The sequence below is a fragment of the Sinohyriopsis cumingii genome, unplaced genomic scaffold (genome assembly GCF_028554795.1).
Source record: "Sinohyriopsis cumingii isolate HCF-2022 unplaced genomic scaffold, ASM2855479v2 utg000695l, whole genome shotgun sequence".
Classification (NCBI taxonomy): Eukaryota; Metazoa; Mollusca; class Bivalvia; order Unionida; family Unionidae; genus Sinohyriopsis; species Sinohyriopsis cumingii.
Genome location: NW_028315924.1, coordinates 2,760,095 through 2,787,975, shown reverse-complemented (window position 1 = coordinate 2,787,975; position 27,881 = coordinate 2,760,095). Strand labels below are relative to the sequence as shown.

Genomic DNA, 27,881 nt, shown 5'->3' with positions numbered 1-27,881 from the left:
TTCCCGAGCTAAACACGCCAACCCTGTGACTAAGCCTATCGTACCACCCTTAGTGATTTCAACCCAATCATCAGAAGTAGGCCTTGGCCGTGGCAAAGGCTTAAGGCAGTTAAATAGAAAGGCCCTTTTCAGGGCCACCCACATTTCTCGAAAAGAAATACAATTTCAATTTGCCAATAACTCAAAAATAAACCCCACCCATTTTACCCTTATAGTACGTGTCTGTGTATGAGTGCGTGAGTGTAGCTTCTTATTTTAAAATCAAAACTCAAAGACACTTACCTTATATCATTCATGTATTCTTTTATCCATTTTTTACAATCCAATTCACAACACAACACTTTAATTAAAAGTTCATTGACTTCTTCTTTCTCCTTGTTTAGTCTCTCTGTTTTTTGAATTTCTTCACCGTTTTTTCCTCATTTTCTTCCCTTCTTGTTTTCTTCTCCTGTTTCTTTGCTTCTTTTAAATAGAATTGTCTTCTTTCTTCCTCTGAAGAATCCCTCTCTTCTTTCGAAGAATCCCTCTCTTCTTCCGAAGAATCCCTCTCTTCTTCTGAAGAATCCTTCTTTTCTTCTGACTCCTCTTGTTTCTTTTTTGGGCAATCTGGAGACCAATGTCCTTTTTCTTTACAATAATAACAGGTATCTTGACTTTTGTCTTTTTTAGCCCCTGTTTTTTTTTCTTTTTTGACGGTCTGGACACTCTGAAGACCAATGCCCTTTCTTCTGACAGATATAGCAAGTATCCTGACTCTTATCTCGAAAGGAAGGAGAGTAGTCTGTCGGCTGGTCTGAAGAGAATTTTCTAATGACCCCTCGCAAAGCTCTGACGAAACGTTCGATTTGGCTAGTCTCTTCCATCGTTCTCCTCGGTTTGAGGGTGAAATGAATAGTGAAAGGACAAGACACACCCTTTTTATATACGCTGGTTTGACATGACTATAAATTAGTCTATGGTGTTTGAACTTGACTCATTTGACGTTTTGCACTCAAGATGAAACGATCCTATTCATTCGAGAAGAAAGAAGAAGAAGAAAGTAAGAGGCAGAAACGTGATCTATCGCCTCGTGCCAGGGCTGAAATCTTGGCACAAATTCATGCCAGTGATTTTGAAGAGGACATGAGTGAACCAGAATCCGAACCCTCTAAACCAAGTTCACCACCCTTAGTCAACCCTGAAAAGTACTATTCCATTCGAGAGACGGAAAAGCGCTCCTCTAGAAAATTTAGAACCACGGCTTACACCTACACGGTGAAGTTTAAAGATTTCAAGGCCGACGTACCCTTGGAGAAAGCAGAAGGGTTTATCACCGAGATGTGGGATTCTTTGCTCACCGCACTCAAGCGACAATGTCAACCCAAAGAAGACGATCGCTTGACACTATCCATAGATCACGACGGTTTGAAATCCCCTGTTTGGATCGAGTTTAGCAGACCCGCAGAACTAACCCCTTTCAAAATCATGGACAAGATTCAACACGTACAACAATCTAATGACCAGTTTGACATCACCGATGGTAAAGCCACACTGAAAATGGCCCACGTCTCTCTTCCTCAAGGGACAGGACGCAAAAAGATGTTATTGGTGGACAACCTTCGCAACACCAAAACAAGTCTCGTCCGAATTCACAACCCTCAAGACCAGATGTGTTTAGCCCGTGCCATCGTGGTGGGACGAACCTATGCCAACAAGAACGACACGGTAGAATGGAAAAGAACCTGGAAAACTATTCAACGATCCGATAGAGCCAAACAACGAAATGAAGCAGAACTCCTGTTACAACAAGCCGGACTGTCCAAAGACACACCCTGTGGCATTCCTGAGATGCAAAAATTCCAAGATGCCCTAGCTCCACGCTACACCTTGAAAGTGCACCCTCAAGAAATGCGTGGAACTCTGTTGTTTCGAGGCCAAGATTTTAAGGACGGAAAATACATTGATGTCTATTATCACGATGAACATTTCGATACCATTACCAGTATCACTGGATTCCTGGGATACAGTTATTATTGTGAGAAATGTGATTATGGTTATAACAATCGAGAGCAACACAAGTCTTGTGGATGGAAATGCCCAGGATGTTTGGCCTCTCCACCCTGTCTGAGCGAAGAACCAGTGCCTTGTTCAACTTGTCTGCGCACGTTTGTCAGCCCTACCTGTTACCAGCAACATTTGAAAACACAAGGTTCACAGAAGAAATGTGCTTGTCAACTCCTGAGATTGTGCCCTACGTGTGGACAAGGCATACGTACCAATAGTACCAAGGCACACGTATGTCGAGGAAAGAAAAAATGTCACATTTGTCACCACATCGTGGACTTGGAACACGAATGTTACGTGCAAAAATACCAACCCCCACCAGAGGAAGAGGACGGTCACAAGAAGAAAGGCAATTTCATCTTTTTCGATTTCGAATGCATGCAAGAGACCGGCATTCACATTCCTAATTTCTGCGTGGCTCATCGAGCGTGCGAGAAGTGCATTCAAGAACCTATCTTCAGTCATTGTCCTCACTGCAGCAAGATTCCTGGAGGACGTGAAAAAATCTTTCGAGGACCAAACACGTTAGCCGATTTTGCCCAATGGGTCTTAGACCCCATCGACAAGACGTGGAGCCAAGAGGACATCGAACGTTACGGAGATTGTCATCGTCATGCCACGGTGATGGCTCACAATTTCTCCGGATACGATGGACAGTTTCTTCTCAGATACTATACGGAACAAGGCACCGAACGTCCTAAAGTCACTTTGAACGGAGTCAAAATCATTTTCATGCAAGTGGGACAAGTACAGTTTAAAGATTCGATGAGTTACTTGGCCATGCCTTTGAGTCGAATGCCTAAAACGTTTGGAATGACAGAAATGGCTAAAGGGTACTTTCCACACTTTTTCAATACGGAAGCCAATCAACATGCCGTTCTACCCCATTTACCTGAGGCTCACTATTACGACCCCGACAACATGCGTACCGAACAACGAGAAGCTTTCTACGCTTGGTACCAGGCTCATGCCTCTGACCCCTTCGACTTTCAGGAAGAAATGTTAAAATATTGTCGTTCCGACGTGGACATTTTACGACGTTGCTGTGGAAAATTTCGAGAACTGTTCATGGAACACGGAGGGGTGGATCCTTTGAAAGAAGCTTGCACCATTGCCAAAGCGTGTTCCTTAGTGTACCGCCAACGATTCATGCCTGAAAACACCGTGGCTGTCATCAGTCCTCAAACGACCCACTATGTCAAGCGTCAATACTCGGTCAAAGCCCTACGTTGGTTACATTACTTGTGCGACAAGGAAGACAAATGGATTCAGCATGCCCGCAACGGAGGAGGCGAAAAGACCATCGGAACGTATTCGGTAGATGGCTGGGACTTAGAAAACCCCAAGATCGTGTACGAGTTTAACGGTTGCTTATTTCACGGATGTCCCATCTGTTACCCTGACCGTGACACTAAAAATCAGTTTTTGCAACGAACCATGGAAGACTTGTACCAGGACACTTGTCAGCGACGCCTAAAGTTAGAACAGGAAGGATACCAAGTGGTGGAAATGTGGGAACACGAGTACGATCACCGTTTGAAAACCGATCCCGAGTTTAAACGCCTCGTGGAAAGTTACCAGTTCATGGACCCGCTGAACCGGAGGGATAGTTTGTAAGGAGGAAGGACCAATGCCACCTGTTTGCTGTACCAAGCCGACGAAGAGAAAGGAGAAGAAATCAAATACTTGGACGTGTGTTCGCTGTATCCCTACGTGTGCAAATATTGTCGCTTTCCTGTAGGGCACCCGCAATTGTTCACGGAACTCATCGACCTGAAAAACATTCGACAATACGAAGGCTTGATCAAGTGTAAAGTTTTGCCTCCCACGAACCTATACCATCCCGTCTTACCTCACCATTGTCAAGGCAAACTGATGTTTCCCTTGTGCCGTACTTGTGCCGAAACGTGCAACCAGGACCAACCTTGCCATCACAGCCAGGAAGAACGTGCCTTGACGAGAACTTGGGTCAGCGTGGAATTGTTCAAAGCTCTGGACATGGGATACCAACTGTTAGAAGTGTACGAAATTTGCCACTTTCCCAAGACACAACAGTACCACAAGGGTGACCCTACTCAGAAAGGCATTTTCGCCGACTACGTGGATGCCTTTTTGAAACTGAAACAAGAAACAGCGGCTATCCTTCCTGGTGTCACACTCCCGAAGACCAAATACAATTCAAAGAGAAATACTACGCACAAGAAGGCATCTCTTTAGACCACATCGAAAAAAAACGAAGGCAGGCGATCGTTTGCCAAAGTGATGTTAAATTGCTTGTGGGGTAAAATGGCACAACGACCGTGTTTACCCAAGACGGAATATTTGACAGAACCTTCCCGCTACTTCCAGATGATTCACGACAAAACCAAATACATGAAACACGTGGACGTCGTTCGAGAGGATTTGATCTTGGTCAATTACGAAGAAGATCTGGACTTTGTACAAGACGACCCTTTTGGAAATGTCATCATTGCGGCTTACGTGACAGCTCATGCTCGCTTAAAATTGTACGAAGCTTTAGAACTGTTAGAAGAACGCGTCCTGTACTTTGACACGGACAGTTGCATTTACATCCATCACCCGATTGAACAGCACCCTGACATCGCAGGAGACCGTTTAGGAGCCTGGACAGACGAGCATCCCGACGACCAGATTCTAAGTTTCGTCAGTGGTGGTCCCAAAAATTACGGCTACGAATACCGGGACAAACAAGGAGAAGTGCACATGACGTGCAAAGTGAAAGGACTGACTCTGAATCATCGTACCAGTCGAGTGGTCAACTTTGGGGTATTGAAAGAAGCCTTGCAATCGGGAGAGGATGGAAACTTTAAAGTGACCACCTATCAACCGAACAAGATTGTACGTTTACCCACTCACCACATCGTCAGTCGACCCTTGGAAAAAGTCTATCAAATTGTATACCAGAAGCGAGTGCGACTTCCCAATCACTTCACCTTACCGTACGGTCACGTCGGTATTGGTCTGTATATAAAAAGGAACCCTAGGCAAGATCGATAGTTCATTGTTCATTGAAGTAACTTACCATGTCGTTGACGAAGAAGAAACCAGATTGGTTAGGAGTCAAATGTTGGACATCACCGAGACCAGGGTTTTGAGGCTTGGACACAAGAGGTGGCCCAGTATGCACGAGAGTTATTCAAGGAAAAAAGTTACTTTTCAACCTGTGTTAGTGACGGTGCCAGAAGAACCCGTCACCCAGGACAGGACTGTCGTGGACAGGCCTGAAAGACCCTTTCGGGAGGACACTTGTGTGACCTTACCCCTACTATAGAACTGGTTAGATCTTTACCCAAAATATGTTGTACAGACACTTGTGTTTATTCCACGTTCATGGTTATCATGTGCCTTTTATTCTTGTACTTAAGCCTTTGGCTTTTATGTATTTTTGTCTTTCGTATTCATGTTTGAAAAAAACATTCAATAAACGTGTTCTGAAAAAGTATATAAACTCTTGTCTTGTTTGTTTTTCGTGTCACAAGTGACATTTCTCACACCATGGCTACCTCTGCTGTCTCTGCTCCCTCTTCCTCTACTGTCAAAGTCATCGACGAACACTTAGATCGTGCCAGTTGGGAGGCTTTGTATCTTCGCCATCCCTTTAACATGCTCATTGCTGGACCTAGCGGTTCAGGCAAAACCGAATTCGTCAAACGTTTGATCGAACATAAACATCATTTGATCGATCGACCCCCTCAACGAATCGTGTGGTGCTACAAAGAGTGACAATCGGCGTACAGCCTCTTGCGAGAAAGTCAAGGCGATTCCATCGTGTTTGTGGAAGGCATTCCTAAAGAAGACGATGGCATCGTCTCTGACTCCCGTCTAACCCATTTGGTCATTTTCGACGACATGTTAGGAGAAGACGAAGAAGAAATTAAACTGTGGTTCACGCGCAAAGGGCATCACCGTAATGCCAGTGTCGTTTACATCACCCAAAATTTGTTTCAACAAAGTAAAGCCCATCGCACCATCAGTCTCAATGCGCATTACGTGGTCTTGTTTAAAAGCCCTCGAGATAAATCGCAAGTGCAAGTCTTAGCCAAACAGTTAGGAACGCCTTGGTTGACTCAGGCGTACGACAATGCCACTCAAACTCCACACGCCTATTTACTCGTCGATTTGAAACCTACGACTCCCGAGGATTTGCGATTTCGTACCCACTTGTTTCACCACTGGTGCCAAGACGGAGGGCCTGTCCTGCACACGTCTCCGTCCTCGACTTCATTTCACTCCCCATAAAAAAAATCTATAAAAACCTCAGACCCTTTTTCGTCTGTCTCACTCTCAGTGCGAACATGACGTCCCTTCAGTCGCATCTTCCCGTCAAATTGATTCGTGACTTGTATGGCATCAGTCGAGAAAAAGATCCACAAACACGAGCTCGTGTCTTAGAAGCTAGTCTCAAAGAAGTCTTACGATGGTTCACGGTGACGGAACGTCAATTACTCCAAGGAATCATTCAGATTCCTCATCAAACCAAACGCTTTTTCGATCGAAACAAAGTCGCTTTGGTCCAACTGGCCGATCCCCGCATCGACACTCAAACCAAAAAACAAATCATTTTGAAACCTGGAGGGAGCGGTACTCTAGGAGGGGTCATCATTCGCTCACTCTTAAGATGGGATCCTAATGCCCCCATAGTTATCCCCAAGACAAAAGTCCAACGAAGCCCCAAGAAGAAAATACCAGGTCCCCAAGGAGAACTTCTCCAGTGGCAGGACCCTCCTCTGACCAGACACCAGCACCCCGGAAAAAGAAAAGAAGCCCCCAGAAAAAGAAACAGAGAAAAAGTCCCCAGAAAAAGAAAAGTCCACAGAAAACTAGTCGCAAGAGAGGCACTTCGGCCAGGACGCAACCTTACACTCGCAAACCACGACCTGCCACGGCGGTGACTGCGTCTCCGGCAGCCTCACGTTTGTCCACTTCTCCGTTAATGACACCCAGAACTGAAGAGTACTTGGAGACGTTGATCACACCAAGAACTTCTCCGTTGATGACCCCCAAAAGAACTTCCCCAGTGGCAGGACCTTCCAATTTAGTGGCAGTGGCTGCTGCTCACAAAGTACCTTCTCCCAAAATCAAAGTTCAAGAAAGATCGGGCATGTTACAAAGTTTGCTGGATTTGTCCAAGCAAGAACTGGCTCGATTTAGTCCGTTGCGTACCCCTGCACGACGTGTCATGCCTGTCCTCAAACTGATACGACGTAAAGACAATCAGTGGCGACGCGTTCCAGTATAAAAAAGACCTGTGACCAAGTCGGGTATCAGTGTTTTTTTGGTGCTCCTGAAGACTCAAAGATGTCACCCTCCAGAAAACCCCAAGGAAAGAAAAGGAAAGGACTGCCACCACGTTTAGCCAAACATGGGACATGTTATCTGTCCTGTCCAAAGCTTCTCCACCCCTACGAAAAAAACTCATTCAAACAGCCTCCAAAGAGATCATCGATACCGTGTGCGAATGTTGTTTGAACGTTTTGAAAGGCACGATCCCTTTGTCCAAACACCAGAAACAATGCTTAAGCAAGCATCGTCACGTTCTTCGCCAAATGGTTCGAAAGAAAATTCCCATTCGTCAAAAAAAGAAAATGTTGGTCCAACGTGGAGGCATTTTGCCTCTCTTGTTAGGTCCCATACTGAAAGGAGTCTTGGGAACCATGTTGGGAGAACTGGTGGGAGCAAGATAAAAAGGCCTCGGAAGTCCCAAGATCTCAGAATCGACCCCTGACAACCCCATGGAAGGACGAAAACTAGCTTTAGTGCCTTACAAACGATGGATGGAATACCATCGGTGGCAAGAACAACGCACCCCGCATTTACCTCCCAATCCCAATTTGAGCGAGATGTCCCAGTTACAACACGAATTGCAGTCCTTGATGGATCGCCAAGATTTGTCCGAAACAGAAAAATCGCAAAAGTACGGTCAACTCTTGCAACGACTGCAACTCTTTCACCAGAAAGCTTTAGACGAAACAGCTCTACCCACTCTGAAAGATTTTAAGACCTTGATGAAAAGTCCAGCACCATCACCAGTACCAGTACCAGTACCACCAGTACCAGTGACCAAGACAGAAAAAGGAGAAGAAGAAGAGGAAGGGTTTCAAACTCCACCAGAAAAAGTACGCAAGTTAACAACACCACCTACCTCCAGAATTGGATGGATTAAAAAGATGATGGCCACCCCTTCTTCCTCACAAGAGAAAAAGAAAGTGAAGACAGAAGTGAAGACAGAAGTGAAACAAGAACCGATATCCCCCGCTCAGACATCCTTCTCTTCGACACCTATTGCCGGCCGCACACGCAAAGCATTGCAATCCAAGAAAGTACCCCAAGAGAAAAAGAGTAGCATCCTCCAAGAGTGGGTGTCTTATTAACACAAAAAATAAAAATGCAAAAAGTCTTAGCCAGCATTTACTACGATCCCTCCCATCCTGCAGGTTACGCAGGAGTTCAAAAATTGTATCGTGCTGCCAAAACTCGACTGAAAAGTCTCCGTTTACCTCAAGTGCAACGATGGTTACAAGAACAAGCTACCTACACTTTACACAAACCCATTCGACGCAAGTTTGCCAGAAGTCGCACCCGAGTGGAAGGCATCGATCATCAATGGCAAGCCGATTTAGCCGATGTCTCTCATTTGGCCAGCTACAATCGTGGCTACAAATATTTGTTTTGTGTCATCGACGTCTTTTCCAAATTTGCCTGGGTCGTGCCCTTGACTTCCAAATCGAGCAGCGAGTTAGTGCGAGCCCTGCAACGGGTGTTGAAACAAAGCGGTCGTCACCCTCTTCGATGGCAAACGGACAAAGGCACCGAATTTCTGAACCAAGCTTTCCAAAAAGAATTAAAGAAACGTGACATTCATTTTTTTACCACCGAGTATCCCGAAACCAAAGCCAGCATCGTGGAACGTTTTCAACGCACTTTGAAAGAACGCATGTGGAAATATTTTACGCATTACCACACTCTGAAGTACATCGACATCTTACCACACCTGGTGCAAGCGTACAACCAATCTTACCATCGAAGCATCGGACGTGCCCCGCAAGACGTGACTCCCGACAACGAAGTGCTGGTGTTTGAGCGTCTGTTTGGTACGTCCCCGACGAGGGCTGTTCCCGAGAAAAGTGGAATGTTGGCCGTAGGAGATTGGGTGCGCATTGGCAAAACCAAACGCACTTTCGACAAAGGTTACTTACCTAACTGGACGACCGAATTGTTTCGCGTCACTGGACGAGTGCATGGCCGTCATCCTGCCGTCTATAAATTGGAAGACATGAACGGAGAAGTGCTCAAAGGAACGTTTTATTTGCCCGAGTTACAACGTGTCACCAAAAAAGAAGACGACGTGTACGACATCGAAAGCATTCTCGAACGCAGAACCCGTAAAGTGGGCAAACGACGTGTCAAAGAAGTCAAAGTACGTTGGAAAGGATATCCACCCAGTTTTGATTCTTGGATCGACGCTTCGCAAGTCATCGACTATAAAAAGAAGTGACCATCATGCCTTTTCACACAGACGCAGCTACGTCGACCACTCCTTCTTCACCTAGTTCTTCTGTGCAAGATTTACAAAAACAACCCTTGTGGGTGTGGTGTGGAGAACGTGTGCCTAAAACGCAAATCGTCTTTTTCTGCCAAATCTTCGTGGTGTATTGTGTCATCGGGGCAGCCATCGCCAATTTGAGTTTGCAACAAGGAGACAAACAATTGTGGACCATTTTATTGAGCAGTTGCATCGGTTACCTGCTTCCTAATCCCTCCCTGAAATTCACCTCGAACGGGAACCACGGGAACCTTGTGTCCAGTGCCAGTGCCAGTCACCACTCCAACCACAACCAGAACCCCATTTTGGGCGGAGACACGCCTCTGACGTCCACTAACCCCTCGGACAGCCACAGAACTCTGGAATTATGAGTCACCAAAACCAATTTTACTTAACCTTACCCAGTGACAGTTCCATGGAGGTGTTTCCCAAGAACACGTTGTGCTGTTACACGGCCAAATTACCTCAAGCCATCCCCTTAGATCACGAAGCCCATTGGGAAGTGGCTTTAGTAGAAATGATTCACCCGACCCAAGTCCTCAATGTCCTTCCCAATCAAAATTTTTTTGATGTGGAAGTTCATGACGAACAATTGCAACAGTGGATGGATAGCAATGTCAAATATGACAAGAAAACCCGTACACAAAAGTACACCACCTATCACTTGTTCATTTCCCCAGGCTATTATTTTAGTGGTCAACATTTGGTCAGCACCATAGCCTCCAGGTTTAATGCCGTGTTTCTGAAAGCTTTGGAGCATGTTAACAAAAGTGTCACCATGGAGTAGCACAAAACAGCTCGTCGCTTCTTGATGAAATTTGAACGGAGTAAAATCCTGTCCATTTTATTTTGTCCTGAATTGTATGACATGTTGGGCGGAGACATGAACCTGAGAATGAGCATGATGAAGAAAAGCGAATTACCCATCGTTTACGACAACGAGTCTTTTAGCAAGTTATTTCGTGCCCCGGTAGAACTGAACCAAGGACTGAATTTGATGTTTGTGTACTCCGATGTGGTGGAGTATAACGTGGTGAGACACACCTCCGTACCGTTACTGCGTGTCATTCCTTTCAAAGTGGATTCTGCCACGAACACTGACGAGGAAGGTGGAAAAACTTACCACGTCCACCGCGAATTTGTACATCCTCACTATTTGCCTGTCAGTAAGTCGTATTTGGACACGGTCAACATTACTATAAAAGGAGATTTGGGACAAAATATTCCATTCACCAAAGGAAAAGTCACGGTGAAACTCCATTTTCGAAAACGGTTTTCTCACGATTCGTAAGTCATGTATCCAGTGTACCGAGGGGTTGCTCGACAGCGAGGACACGGCTTAGGAGATATGTTAAAATCGGCCTTTCGTTCGGTGGCCCCGGTGTTGAAACCGATGGTGACACGCGGATTGCACGCCTTGAAAGATGCGGCAGTGACGCAAGGCAAAGAATTTCTCCAAAATGTCATCATCGACAAACAAAACCCTAAAGAAGCCTTCATGAGGGCAGGCAAAAATGTCTTGCTGCAAACGGGCAAAGACATTTTGGGTCACCGAGAAACACCTATAAATGCCCTGCACGCTACCGAGTCAGGCATTCAGCAAGGACAAGGCAGAAAGAGACGACGAAGAAAACACCCTTTCACCAGACTTCAAGCTAGAAAGGCCAAGAAAAGAAGAACCGTTCGAGACTTAGACGTTTTCGATTATTGAGAAAAGAGACAAAAAAAATGATGCACCGAGAATCTTGCGCTTGTTCCAAGACGGAACTGGATCTGTTTGCCATGCCCCCCACGATGATGACGATGCAAGAATCCCAGTGGGTGGAATTTCACCCCGTCTCCTCACTGACCGATTCCGCTCCCATCGAGTTTGAAATCAAAGGACAGCCCGAAGATTACATCGATCTGAATAGCAGTTACTTGTACCTGAAAGTCAAAATTCTAGATAAGACTGGAGGTGCTATAGACGATGAAGCAGTAGCTCCCGTCAACAATTTCATGCATTCCTTGTTCAGTGGAGTGGACTTGTACTTGAATAACAAACTGGTCAGTAGCAGCATGGATACTTACCCTTATCGTGCCTACCTGGAAAATCTCTTGACGTACGGAATAGATGCCAAGAACACTCATCTCAATGCCTGTGTGGTATGGGAAGCTGACGAACCTACCAAGTTTGAAATATTGGAAACTGATGAAAAGAAAGACAACAATGATGGATTTCTAGAACGAAGAAAGAGAATCACGGGAGCCGACACAAGTTTAGAACTGATGGATCGTTTGCATTTGGACATGTGGTTGCAAGAAAAGTATTTGCTGAACGGGGTGGATGTGCGCCTGAGACTGAATCGTAGCAGTGCCGCTTTCCATTTGATGGCTGATAGTGACGGTTACAAAACCAAAATCCTAGAAGCCAGACTCTACGTACGCCGTGTGGAAGTGTTACCTAAAGTGGGAAACGACATCAGTCACCTGCCAAGTATCCCATACGACGCGTGGAAGTGAAAACCTTCACCATTCCCAAGGGACAGCGATCCATGATCGAAGATCATCTGTTCCAAGGACAGTTACCCAAACGTTTGATCGTTGGTATCGTCGAGAATACAGCCTTCAACGGAGCTGCCGAAAAAAATCCTTTCTACTTTCAACACTTTGGCGTGTCCAAAATCGAAGTCAGTCGCGATGGCAAGACCTTGTGTACCCGACCTTTCGAACCTGACTTTACCAAGAAGAATTACTTGAGATCGTACTTGTCCCTGTACGAAGCCACCCGACAGTTAGGAACCAATACCAGTCACGGTATTATGTACGAGGATTATGCAGGAGGCTACGCTTTGTGGGCTTTCGATTTCACTCCAGACCAAGGCAGCGACGAGGGACATTTCCACCCTATAAAATCCGGCCAGATTCGTGTGGAAATTCAGTTTAAAGACCGAGACCCTGATGAAACGGTGAACGTCATCCTGTATGCAGAATTCGATAATACCATAGAAATCAACAGTTTGAGAGAAGTCATCCTAGATTACTAGAAACCATGGAAGACTGTTATCCCTCTTTACCTAGTGGAGAAACTTTTAGTGTTGGATTATTGTTAAAAAATGTTAGAGTTGTTGTTGTTTAGTGTTAAGTGATTTTTGAATAAAAAATGTTGTGTTTTGAAAAAATTGTTTGATGTTATATTGTTGGATTATTGTTAAAAATGTTAGAGTTGTTGTTTAGTGTTAAGTGATTTTTGAATAAAAAATGTTGTGTTTTGAAAAAAATGCCTTTGTGGTTTGTTTAGCTATAAGAATGTTGGATTGATGCTCTTTCATTTCTTACTATCCCTCTCATGACACTCACTAAACGTTGCGACTCAAAAACCGTGTGGGGGATGTTTTCCTTCACGTCCGCGCTTTGACTTTAAGAACCGGGTTGTTTCCAGTCTAACTATCCATTGTCGACTCATCCTCCTACGAAGATGTGCTCCAAACTAGCTAAGCTCAACGAAGCCTACGTGAATTTGCATAGGGTCAGACACAGTCTGATACCGAAGCCAGAATAAATAGAGAATGTGAGAATGTTAAAAATCACTGAAGACCTGATAGAAGAGCTCTTCAGAGAAGAAATGAACAGGGAAAAAGAAGAATGGACAGAGAAGTACAGACTTCAGAGACAGCAGCAACAGCAGCAACAACAACAACAGCAGCAGCAACCTGAAGCTGACAGAGGCTTTGTCGATTGTCGTATCGACACCAAAGAGTTCTTCTTCTCTTTTCGAAGAAGCAGACCTATCGCCAGAAAGTCTATCCTCAGAGGACATCGCATTCTTAGAAACTAAAAAAGAATGCCATAGCAAACAAAAAAACAGCCCTTTTCAGGGCTACCCAATACTCTAGAAAAGAAATAACAATCCATTTGCCAATGTGTGTAGGTAGAGTAGTGTGAAAATAAACACTAACTCTTTTTTAAAAAAATGTGACGGTATGTGTTTGTGTTTGTAAGTGGTTAAGTAAGTTGGTATGGATAGTAGATTAAAATGATGTCTTTTTTTTGGTGTTTGAGGTGTAAATTTGGGGTTAGATTGGATTGCTTTGCGTATGTGGATAGCCTATTGAAGTGATTTATAAAAAAATTTTAAAATAGTGATGGGTAGCATAAAAAAGTGAGTGAGTGTTTCTTTTAGGTCCGCGCGTTGTTGTTTTTTGGTTATGATCTAGGTAAGATCAATTTTATGTTTTAGGGGGATGTTTTCCATCACGTCCGCGCTTTCACTATAAATTGAAACTCGCTGGGCAGTCTAGCTACCCTTGTTGATTGATCAACACAAGAATGAATAGCAGAATAAGCAAACTTCTTGAACTCCAGATATATCTGGAATATGTCAGGCGCCTGTTAAATGAACTGGCCGCGGAGGCTATAGTAGAAGAGGAAAGAATGAAGAACGAAGAGGAGGAGAGAAGACAGAGGGAAGAGGAGGAAAGGAAACTAGAAGAGAGGATGTCGTACAATATTCCCGAGACAGAGGATTGGGGTGTTGAAGCGAATCATCCTCCCTCTGCGCTCCCCAGAAGAAAGGTGAAAGGAGACTGGGGAAGAAGATGCGTGTGTGGCGCCAGGCCAGGAAGGTGCAACCATTAGATAGGTGCATCTGGAGTTTAAAAAAAACAGCCCTTTTAAGGGCTACCCAATACTCTAGAAAAGAAATAACTATCGATTAGCCAATGTGTGTGTGTGTGTGTGTGTAGGTAGAGTAGTGTGATTATAAACACTAACTCTTTTTTCATAGTGCGAGGGTATGTGTTTGTGTGTTTGTGTTTGTAACTGCTCACGTACGATTGTGTGGATAGTAGATTATGGATTTTGTTTATTGTTTCTTAGCGTATGTGGAGAGTATAGTTTGGGTTTTGTAACCGATCACGTACGATTGTGTGGATAGTAGATTATGGATTTTGTTTATTGTTTCTTAGCGTATGTGGAGAGTATAGTTTGGGTTTTGTAACCGCTCACGTACGATTGTGTGGATAGTAGATTATGGATTTTGTTTATTGTTTCTTAGCGTATGTGGAGAGTATAGTTTGGGTTTAGTAACCGCTCACGTACTATTGTGTGGATAGTAGATTATGGATTTTGTTTATTGTTTCTTAGCGTATGTGGAGAGTATAGTTTGGGTTTTGTAACCGATCACGTACGATTGTGTGGATAGTAGATTATGGATTTTGTTTATTGTTTCTTAGCGTATGTGGAGAGTATAGTTTGGGTTTTGTAACCGCTCACGTACGATTGTGTGGATAGTAGATTATGGATTTTGTTTATTGTTTCTTAGCGTATGTGGAGAGTATAGTTTGGGTTTTGTAACCGATCACGTACGATTGTGTGGATAGTAGATTATGGATTTTGTTTATTGTTTCTTAGCGTATGTGGAGAGTATAGTTTGGGTTTTATTATATGAAATGAGAAAATTAGGGGGATGTTTTCCTTCACGTCCGCGCTTTCACTATAAGAACCCACAGTATTCGTCGTTCAAACCATTCTACAAAGAAGATGGCTTCTAACCAAATGGACAAAATACAAACATTGCAAGACGTTTTAGACAACTTAGGAATGATGGAACAGATGTTAATAAGACTCGTTGAAGACCATTATTCCTATAGTCCCCATCGTGTAAAGATGGAAATTAATAACTTGAGAAAGGTAAAGGACAAGATAAGTGGTGTAATGAAAGAGATAAAGGAGGAGAAGGAGGATGAAGAGGAAAGGATAAGGATGAGAGCATGGAATGAAAAAATTGAAAAAGAAGAAGAAAATGAAAAGAGGAAGAAAGAAGAGGAGGAAGAGAAGAAGAAAGAAGAGGAGGAGAAAAAAAAGAAAGAAAAGAAGAGAAAGAGTTTTGGAGATAAAATAAGAAGTTGGTGGAGAAAAAGAAGAAATTAGAAGCAGAAGAAGAAGAAAACCCAAAGGCCCTTTTCAGGGCCAGCCATATTTCTCGAAAAGAGATAGCCTTTCCATTGCCTACCCTTTTTTAAATTTAAATTTAAATTTAAATTTAAAAAAACTTTTTAAAAAAAAAAAATCCCATATTCAATTCCCCTTGTCCCTAGACAAACCCAAACTCTATTCCCATGTTCAATTCCCCTTGTCCCTAGACAAGCCCAAACTCTATGTTAAATTCCCATTGTCCCTAGAGTGGCGCAGCTTTTTTCTCCATGTTAAATTTCCATTGTCCCTAGAGTGGCCCAGGGGTGTTTTTAATGCTAAGTCCCATTGTCCCTAGGGTGGCCCCATTTACTACTAATCTATACTTTCAACATCATGGTAGATTATGTTCGTTTGTGTTGGAATATATGAAACATTCACACAAGTTGTTTTTTTCTTCCACTCTTCTCTGTAGTTGTGAGAGTTTCTGGTCCAGATTGTTTAATATTTCCAAATTACGAAGACAGTTTAACCTAAAGTCACTACAGTTTTACTGCACTCCATCCTTTAAGTCCTCACTGTGTGGGAATGGATCAACTAAATTGATTTAATGATTAAAACTATCAACATACTCCTGTAACAGATTTGTATGGTAAAGTAATAATGATGTAATTTAAACCACTTACTTTGTGTGTGACTTCATAAAGACCATAATACTTACCCGGAAGAGGATTTCGAGGTATGAGCAAGAGAGCCAGAACTCTCTTGCATCAAGCTGAAAACTTGTTTCTTTTGTATTTGTGTCATATCTTTCAGTTGATGCCACTAAAACACTTGTGTGTTCATTAGTACTTTCAAGGCTGGACTATTGTAACTCAATTCTGTCTGGTTCATCTCAATATCTGCTCCAGAAACTTAAAAAAGTTCAAAACACAGCTGCTCGGATCATACTTAGAGTACCACGATCAGAGCACACTTCCCCGCTGCTCTGTACCCTACACTGGCTATCCATTCGATCCAGAATCAAACACAAAATGTGTTCTCTGTGCTACGTTTCACTGTCAGACTCTAGTCCAACATACATATCCGACCTCACCCATGTGTTTCATTACCAGCAAGGTACTTACGCTCCTCTTCTGACAATCGTATACTCATTATTCCCACTATGAAAACAATGTCATATTGACAGTGTTCTTTTGCATACCAGGGCCCAGCAACGTCAAATGAATTGCCCACTGAACTTAGACACAAAGACACAGTGATCCGATTCAAGATTGCTCTCAAAACTCAATTATTTCCACTGCAAGAACAAATTTGAAGACCTAATAATGTTTCCTACCTTAAATATTCTCAGCTTGTTTTTTTGTGTTGTTTTCTTCTAATTTCATGGTGTTTGTTTTTGTAATCATATCATTATGTCTTTTTATCTTATAATTGTTGTCTATTGTTGTAATGCGCTTACATCTTCTAAAGATTAGGCGCTATACAAAGTCCTCATTATTATTATTATTATACCTTAATTTCGTTCTTAGTAGTGGTATGTACCACTTTGGGGAAATTGTGAATTTAACATGGGATTGGCACTTGGGGGTCAATGGGAATTTAATATGGGAATGGCACCTGGGGTATAAGGAAATTTAACATGGGAATGACACTTGGGGGTATAAGGTGAATTTAACATGGGAATGACACTTGGGGGTATAAGGTGAATTTAACATGGGAATGACACTTGGGGGTAAACCGGGAATTTAACATGGGAATGACATTTGGGGGTATAAGGTGAATTTAACATCGGAATGACACTTGGGGACAGTGGGAAATACTATGTTAATTGTGGTCATAGGTTTAACACTATTGGCGGTGTTCGTAAATTTGCACAAATTTTAACGATGCTATAAATAGCTATAATCAAGGAAAAACCTACCCTAAAATAGATATGACTAAAACTAATGCTAAAATTATGAAATTGTCCAAGAATTTAACGGCGACTAAAATATCCCGGAACAGATTATATCACCTTAGACTAAAATTAGTTCTAAAATTACACAAATGTCCCGTACTCTAGCAGAGACAGAAAATCTGGATCATTAATATTCAAATCGCCGGGACTAAAAGTAGCGCAAAAATTCTGAAATTGTACCGGACTCTAATGGAGACTGGAAAATTATCAGGGATTTATTGTTTTATATCCTAAATCCCACAACTACTATCAGAAGATAAGGCTTGTGTGTAAACGAAGAAGATGAAATCACATAAAGATAATATCCAAACAACATATATTATCTAAGAACCCATACAAACAATCAAAACACGCCCTGTGTAGTGTCTAAAATCCCAGACCAACTATCAGAAGACTGACTATCAGACGACACGGGTATTGTGTAGAAGAAAAAGATATCTCACAAACTGACTATCAGACGACACGGGTATTGTGTAGAAGAAAGAGATGATATTTCACAAACTGACTATCAGACGACAGGGGTGTTGTGTAGAAGAAAGAGATGATATCTCACAAACTGACTATCAGACGACAGGGGTGTTGTGTAGAAGAAAGAGATGATATCTCACAAACTGACTATCAGACGACATGGGTATTGTGTAGAAGAAAGAGATGATATCTCACAAAGTGATTATTCACCACACCAACTATACCATCCAACACATCATTTACACAATCCAGAACCCCTTGTGTTAGCACAGATGTTAAAAAAAGAAATGACATCTCACAAGCATACTTTTTCATTACATCATCTATACCATCCAAAACACACACACACACACACACACACACACTCCAAAATGCCATTTGTAGTTTCCATACACCAACAAGTAGACCAAACTGGGAATGTTTTAAAACAAACATGTAAAGCAACAAACATACTATCCATCACATCATCTCTACCATCCCACACCCTACACACACTATCCAAAATGCTTATGTTAGTGTAGAGTTTTTTTGTTAGCATAGAGTTAAAATATTAGATGAAATCTCACTATCTTACACCACCTACAAAAACCAACACTATCCAAAACCTCAATCATTAGTGTAGAGTTTAAATGAGATGAAATCACACAAACATACTATCCATCACACCATCTATACCATCCAACACACAACACACAGACAGACACACACTCCAAAATGCATTTTGTAGGTTCCACACACCAACTATCAGCACAAACTGGATAGTTTTGTGAAACAATCTACATGTAGAGCAACAAACATATCACTTCTAAAATTCAACCCCTATAAACACAATCCAAAATCCTTTGTGTAGTTTCCCCATACCTACTATCAGATCAAAAGGATATCACATAAAAGTGAGGAGATGAAATCATGATTGAATAGTGTGCATGTGTGAGTGCTTGTTTTTGTGTTTATCCATACCATACAAAAGTCAAGACAAAGAGCCACTTAATTTTCTTTGGTATATTCTTTTTTGAAAATCACAATGAAATTTCACAACACATCATCAAAGTCCATTTTCTTATTCTTTCACTCTGTCTTTCCACTTGAATTTCTTTAGTGACACATGTTCTTCTTCATGGTCACTTTTTTCTTGCAGTCTGGATTTCTTGATGAGGAGGGTTTCTTCATCTTCTGAAGACCTATCATCTTCTTCCTCTTGCTTCTTTTGTTTGCTTTTTTCTTAGAGCAGACTGAAGACCAGTGTCTTTTTTCCAGACAATGATAACATGTATCCAGACCTCTGCCTCTTTTTTCTCCTATTGTTCCTTTGCTTTGGTGCTATGGGCATTCTGGGACCCTATGTCCTTTCTCCTGACAAATATAGCAAGTATCTATGACTTTCCGTACATTTCTGATGGCATTAGCAGTCTGTTGTGTTACATCTCAAACCAGAAGGGTAAGCAGCGTTGACTCTTCCATCTTGATCTTTTGAGAGTGGAACCAATACTCTGACTATATGACAATCACCCTATATACAGAGACCTGTTGTGTGTAAAACTGAGTCAAATGAAATTTTCCAATCAAAATGAAATGATTCCAATGAGAAATTAGAAGAAAAGTAAGTGTCATGCCTCACACATGAGCTGAAGTATTAGCTCAAATCCATGCCAACAATGTTGAAGATGACATAAGTGAGCCTGGATCAATGCTCCCCACTTCTGCAACAAAACCAGAAGAGTCCAGGTTCATGCCAAAAGAAATTTGTTTGGTTAAAAAACATTATTACATTTGACAGAGAGATGCAAAAATGCACTTCTAGAAAATTTTGAATGATGCCTTATACCTACACCATGAAATTTAAAGAGTTCAAGTAGTGTGTGTAAAACATTTTAGATTTTGTTATCAAGATGGAATTATCACATTTCCAAGGAGAAAGCAGCAACAAGTGATGATGGCAATTCATGTCACCCAACAATCTCCAAACTGTGTTGGCAGAAGAAATACCAGGCCTGTACAAGTCTCGTTGTTTATCATAGCAGCAGCATGACAATATTATAGCAGTAGCTGGATAGAATAGTTTGCTCATATGTATATCACTGTATATGCACATAATAAGTCTGTTTTAAGCATCAACTTCCGTGAAGTAAGAAAAATTGTGCAATTATTCTCCATGCAAATCTTTCTGTAACACACCTGTGTACAGTCTAGACACTTTACCAATATTTGGTAACAGCTATCTATCTAGCACAAAGTTCAAAATGGCCACATGACATAAGATAGAACTATTCCCAGTGGATTTAAAAGTACCAAACATAGGATTTGATCTGGAAATATTATGTACATATTGCCAAAAGAACCTTCCAACCTACAGTAGCTCAACAGCTGAGAGAAATCCCTGTAAGTCTTTAAAATGTACACTGATGTGTGTAGATGAGAGTATCTGCATATATCATGTTTTAATGAATAGGGCAGATCAGCCCATAAAACTTAAGTCAGTATCATTACAGATGTGGGGCTGATTTATCAGCCTATTAATAGAGGTGACCATTATAATCACGGATATCATAACACAATCCAGTCAGTCTAAAGCATCCACATCTGTGAAGAAATGTATTGACTGAAGACAGGTGATTGTGTAATAGAGGTGACCACTATAAATATAGAGACCTTAACCCATCACAGTTTATCTTAAGCAGCCATCTTTGGAAAGCAAGAAAAGTATCCACTGAAGACTGGTGACTGCTTAAAATAGATGTTCTTTAGGGCAGGTTTGACTTCAATATTGACAGTTTTTCATTTTTTTATATTCATAAAGCATAGTCTAATTTAAACCGAATCACACACAAAAAAGAAAAACACATTATGAAGGGAGGTTTTATTGGATACTGTCCTGAAGCGTCTTAAAAAGTGAGATCTTATTGGACAGAGTACTGAATTTTTTTTATTGGACACTGTACACAGTCATAAGAAGTGATCAGTTTATATCATGTCAAATATAAAATAATTGTTTTTCAGAGTTTTCCTTAAAATATCACGTATACAAGTAAAAGAACAGGTGATGACAGTTATAAGAAAAATGCATACAGGACATAAAACATAGAGACAGTAACTACAATTATTAGGCACAGGTGGGTAAGGTACAATGCAAAATTAAAAATAATTTCAAACACAGTATACCACATTCATAAAATGTACTTGAATTGAAGAAAAAAAAAACATGAATAAAACAAAATACCAAGATGTTATAACATATCAAACATGACACATGCAGAACCCATACATACTGAACTCATACATACAGCAATTATAATTATCTAGAACAATGAGAGTATGATGAATTAATTTATCACAGAACATAAGCATTGCAATGAATATCTTAGTGATCTTATACTAATAGATGCATAATTCTTAGAAGTTTTAATGTTGATACTGACATGTACATCTATATTAGAGGTCACTTCAGACCCGTCTCTATAAAGAGTAATGGGAATTCTACCAAAATATACATCCAGATTTGAAACTGATCCAGCAGGGTATGAAAGAACAAGACAATGTAATGTGAATTGGCCTTTTAAGTGTCTGGAAGCCAAGCCATGAAAGATCTTCCACATTAAATAGTGAAGTGTCTGTGAGACAAGCCATGTATGTCATTCTACATTAAATAGTGAAGTGTCTGGGAGACAAGCCATGTATGTCATTCTACATTAAATAGTGAAGTGTCTGGGAGACAAGCCATGTATGCCATTCTACATTAAATAGTGAAGTGTCTGTGAGACAAGCCATGTATGTCATTCTACATTAAAGAGTAAAGTGTCTGTGAGACAAGCCATGTATGCCATTCTACATTAAAGAGTAAAGTGTCTGTGAGACATGCCATGTATGTCATTCTACATTAAATAGTGAAGTGTCTGTGAGACAAGCCATGTATGTCATTCTACATTAAATAGTGAAGTGTCTGGGAGACAAGCCATGTATGTCATTCTACATTAAAGAGTAAAGTGTCTGTGAGACATGCCATGTATGCCATTCTACATTAAATAGTGAAGTGTCTGTGAGACAAGCCATGTATGCCATTCTACATTAAATAGTGAAGTGTCTGGGAGACAAGCCATGTATGTCATTCTACATTAAATAGTGAAGTGTCTGTGAGAGAAGCCATGTATGTCATTCTACATTAAATAGTGAAGTGTCTGGGAGACAAGCCATGTATGCCATTCTACATTAAACAGTAAAGTGTCTGTGAGACAAGCCATGTATGTCATTCTACATTAAAGAGTAAAGTGTCTGTGAGACATGCCATGTATGTCATTCTACATTAAATAGTGAAGTGTCTGTGAGACAAGCCATGTATGTCATTCTACATTAAATAGTGAAGTGTCTGGGAGACAAGCCATGTATGTCATTCTACATTAAAGAGTAAAGTGTCTGTGAGACATGCCATGTATGCCATTCTACATTAAATAGTGAAGTGTCTGTGAGACAAGCCATGTATGCCATTCTACATTAAATAGTGAAGTGTCTGTGAGAGAAGCCATGTATGTCATTCTACATTAAATAGTGAAGTGTCTGGGAGACAAGCCATGTATGCCATTCTACATTAAACAGTAAAGTGTCTGTGAGACAAGCCATGTATGTCATTCTACATTAAAGAGTAAAGTGTCTGTGAGACATGCCATGTATGTCATTCTACATTAAATAGTGAAGTGTCTGGGAGACAAGCCATGTATGCCATTCTACATTAAAGACTAAAGTGTCTGTGAGACAAGCCATGTATGTCATTCTACATTAAAGAGTAAGTGTCTGTGAGACATGCCATGTATGCCATTCTACATTAAATAGTGAAGTGTCTGTGAGACATGCCATGTATGCCATTCTATATTAAATAGTGAAGTGTCTGTGAGACATGCCATAGATGCCATTCTACATTAAAGAGTAAGTGTCTGGGAGACAAGCCATGTATGCCATTCTACATTAAATAGTAAAGTGTCTGTGAGACATGCCATGTATGCCATTCACGATTAAATAGTGAAGTGTCTGTGAGACATGCCATGTATGTCATTCTACATTAAATAGTGAAGTGTCTGTGAGACAAGCCATGTATGTCATTCTACATTAAAGAGTAAAGTGTCTGTGAGACATGCCTTGTATGCCGTTCTACATTAAATAGTGAAGTGTCTGTGAGACAAGCCATGTATGCCATTCTACATTAAAGAGTAAAGTGTCTGTGAGACATGCCATGTATGCCATTCTACATGAAATAGTGAAGTGTCTGTGAGACAAACCATGTATGCCATTCTACAATGCAGGACATCTGTATATATGATCTTTCAGCAAAATGTCTACCATTAATTACAGAATTTAAGGTTAATAGGTATTTGACAGGTATTCAAAAAACCACTGTAATTCAGTGTCTTTGGTTTAATTTATGCAAAAGAATGGAGTGATTAACATTTTCAAACTCTTTCTTTTAATCAAAGGCTACTAATTCCACCATCGTGCCACTTTTGAATTTGTTTAGAACACTTAGTCACTCCAAGAAATCAAGACCCAGCAGAATGACCCTTTCTAAAACTAGACTGAATAAAGAAAAGAGTTTGCTATGGGTAAAAAAAGGAGTAAACCTACAAGTGAACAACTCACTCTAAACCTGCGACTGAACAACTTAAACCTACAAGTGATCAACTCACTCTAAACCTTTGGATCAATTTATAATTTACACAGTATATGTTAGCTGACTGGATCTGGTTTACCACCTTTCTTACAAATGGCTAAAATGCATATTTGTCCACACTGTAAATATTTTACATGAGATGTTAATTATGTATGCAAGACAAATAAAAAATAGCAGAGGCAGATATTTTCATGAGTTAAGATTGTTAGTTATCAGTTATTACAGCATTATTGTCAGGGACAGTTTTTAATATTTTATAAAATTTCAAATACCATGAAATATAATTTAAATTACATTTTACAGCTTATGCAATGCCCTATTTGCAAATTTTTAATTAATTAATTAACTGTACATAATCCTGAAATGGTTTAACCCCTCAACCAAATACCTTGAATGGTAGTAAAATAAAGTGCTCTACAGGATGTCAATTTAATTCTAAACACATAGTATTATAGTACACTGTATTTAAAAATACATAGTCAAAATTTGCATTTAAAGACAGGACTGACTTTGCATTAAAGTGGGGCATTCCAAATAGTCACCTACCCTTTTTGCAGTAAATCTAAATGTATTTGGTTTTAAACTTTTGCATCATAACTGCTATCAAGCAGAAAGGTGGTTGGAGAACCATTTAAGTGTGTCTGATGTTACCCTCTCCACTTTCTTGCTTACATTTGTAAAAATCCTTTTGTTCCTTCTACTTTGTTAGAAGACAAAGAGACTGGAGAAACAAAACATTAGGCACCTCTTCTTAATATCCTTTAACTATCTTCCGCATCCCCATCTACAGAGGCGTAATTTTATCATACACACTCCGTTCTGTGTTTCCTTTATTCAGTTCTTCATAAATTGGTTTTACAGTCTGTGGATTCATCTCAGTATTGGAATATGTATGCGTTGAATCAACTGTCTGCCCTTTGCTGAAGAAAAAAAAACCAATGCATGCATCAGTGAAGTTAGAAATTGAAGATGCAAAAGAATGTTTATTTCATATTCATATTTTTAACTAATTTCCATTGCATTTTGAAATTCCATTTGAGCATCAGGATGAAATTATCAGGTGAAATAAGTTGAAAAGGTTGCAATGCCAATATGATGAAAGATGTTGATTTATTCTTGAAATAAACAGCAAGTACTGTTATTAATTCACTACGAAACAAATTTTAAATCTTGAACTTTACATAACATCACATAAAATACAACATTGATAAACAATACATCATTTCAAGCATTCTAGAATTACAGACAATGCTTCCTAATTAAATAGCCAATGTTGTCAATTAGTTTAAGTTTGAATTTTTAATACTGTGTCAATTAGTTTAACATTGGATAATTAATACTGTGTTAATCAGTTTAACATTGGATAATTAATACTGTGTTAATTAGTTTAAAAATGGATGTTCAACTCAGGTCAGTTTAATAGTGGATGTCTAATGCAGTGTCAATTATTTTAACATTGGATATTTGATACCTTTACATTGTTTACACTGTTTACATTTCAAACTTTATAAGTATAGTATGGTGTAAGTTCAGTCTGTGTCTAAAAATCATTAGTAAACATGATTTGTCTCCCTTTGTCCTGAATAGTACTTTGTTTTCATATAAATATTTGTCAGCATGCATGTTTATTTTCACCATCTTGTAAAGAAACAATTCATTTCTACATGTTCTTAAGGGTACTTTCCTTTATTATAAGGATAAGAAAGCAGGCCCATTTAATTTTTTCATCTTGTATAGACATGATTTTCACTTTGCCATTAAGGATAGATAATTTGTTTTCATATAAATACGAGAAAAGACACTCAGTATATTTTATCATTTTGTGCTTCACTAACATTAGTGAAAGAGTTATCTTAGCCTGTCCTCTAATTGTTAAAATACTATACTGATCTACATCACAATTTGTGATTGTTACACATTGTTATGTATAATTAATTTGTACTGCATGTTTGACCTTTGTCCATAATTGAGGATAAGAGTCTGGGGCTACCGGACTAATGTCATTTTGTATATATATTTACTTGGATTTTATTTCAGGACCTTGGGATTTCCCTTGGAAATTCTAACATGTTCCTAATTTTTGTCTTGTCTGTAAGTTATACATAAGATGTTTACTGATATTTAAGTTCAAGGTCTAGCCTTATTTCTAAAATTTAGAATGTTCTAGAAGCAAACTTTTGACCCACATCCTGGTCATTTTAATGTGTTTTAGGCTATATATAAGATTGTGATCAACACAGTTATTTATTCCTATTTTAATACCAGTCCCTATAAAATCACTTTTAGTTGTGTTCAGTTATAAACATTTGGACTAAATCACTGTGTTGGGATTATTGAAGACTCATTCAAAGACATTCTGGATTATATAATTATGACACATCAAGATTATTGGTCCATCAGCACATTCAATATTCTTGGATTTCATTTGTAACATTCTTTACTTTTGACTTGTGATACTTTTATTATTATTTGACATTTCACAATACTGTAAGTTCCTCTTAATATGTCATTTTATAAATTACATTATTCCTTGAGTTTCCATAACTTGTTGGTTTTGCTACTTTCTGTTACTTAATTTAAGACCATAGAATTGTAACACACACAGTATATCCATTTGACCATAAGTCATGTTAATCTGTCCTATTATCCTGTTGAAGGAATCCTGATTTTTACACATACTATCCTCATCTAATCAAATTTTCTGTTATCTGATCCAATTGGCGTGCAGAAGGAACCATGTAGCGGGAATCCTGATTATTATAAATACTACGATCATATATTATGCTAAACTGTTGTTTATACCCTGATTGCTACACATGACATACCCATATGATCTAAGTTTTCTATACAACAGTTAACCTATCCTCTTGGCATGCAGAAGGAATTCTACCACAGTATACAGTCCATGGTGATGTTGTTTACAGTATACCATATAGAGTCCCTAGTAATGTTGTTTACAGTATACCATATAGCGTCTCTAGTAATGATGTTTACAGTATACAGTATACTGTCACTTGTAATGATGTTTACTGTATGTGGTATACAGTCCCTGGTAATGTTGTATATAGTATACAGTATACTGTCACTGGTAATGTTGTTTACAGTATGTGGTATACAGTTCCTAGTAATGTTGTTTACAGTATACCATATAGAGTCCCTAGTAATGTTATTTACAGTATACCATATAGAGTCCCTAGCAATGTTATTTACAGTATACCGTATAGAGTCCCTAGTAATGTTGTTTACAGTGTACATTATACAGTCACTGGTAATGATGTTTACAGTATACCATATAGAGTCCCTAGTAATGTTATTTACAGTGTACGTTATACAGTCACTGGTAATGATGTTTACAGTATGTGGTATACAGTCCCTAGTAATGTTGTTTACAGTATACCGTATAGAGTCCATAGTAATGTTATTTACAGTATACTGTATAGAGTCCCTAGTAATGGTGTTTACATTATACCATATAGAGTCCCTAGTAATGTTGTTTACAGTATACCGTACAGAGTCCCTAGTAATGTTATTTACAGTGTACATTATACAGTCACTAGTAATGATGTTTACAGTATGTGGTATACAGTCCCTAGTAATGTTGTTTACAGTATACCGTATAGAGTCCATAGTAATGTTGTTTACAGTATACCGTACAGAGTCCCTAGTAATGTTGTTTACAGTGTACATTATACAGTCACTGGTAATGATGTTTACAGTATGTGGTATACAGTCCCTGATAATGTTGTATACAGTATACAGTATAAAGTCCCTGGTAATGATGTTTACAGTATACAGTCCCTGGTAATGATGTTTACAGTATACAGTCCCTGGAATGCAATTTACAGTATACAGTATGCAGTACCTGGTAATGATGTTTACAGTATACAGTATGCAGTACCTGGTAATGACATTTACAGTATACAGTATACAGTCCCTGGTAACATTATTTACAGTATACAGTATACAGTCCATGGTAATGAGATTTACATTATACAGTATACAGTCCCTGGTAATGAGATTTACAGTATACAGTCTACAGTCCCTGGTAACATTGTTTACAGTATACAGTATACAGTACCTGGTAATGATGTTTACAGTATACAGTATACAGTCCCTGGTAATGAGATTTACAGTACACAGTATACAGTCCCTGGTAACGTTGTTTACAGTATACAGTATACAGTACCTGGTAATGATGTTTACAGTATACAGTATACAGTCCCTGGTAATGAGATTTACAGTATACAGCATACAGTCCCTGGTAACGTTGTTTATAATATACAGAATACAGTCCCTGGTAA

General features: G+C 39.9%; 1 protein-coding gene across 3 annotated transcripts in view; it reads right to left on the bottom strand.

Annotated features, from left to right (window-relative positions):
- Nucleotides 1–20,769: 20,769 nt before the first annotated feature.
- The window catches only part of LOC149773296 (protein turtle homolog B-like), a 73,052-nt gene continuing 65,940 nt past the window's right edge, over nucleotides 20,770–27,881 (bottom strand). For all 3 annotated transcript variants that reach the window (XM_089946492.1, XM_089946491.1, XM_089946493.1), the window contains exon 10: nucleotides 20,770–24,500. In XM_089946492.1, the coding sequence (XP_089802618.1) occupies nucleotides 24,365–24,500 (136 nt within the window). In that variant the 3' untranslated portion in view covers nucleotides 20,770–24,364. The remainder of the gene's footprint in view (nucleotides 24,501–27,881) is intronic.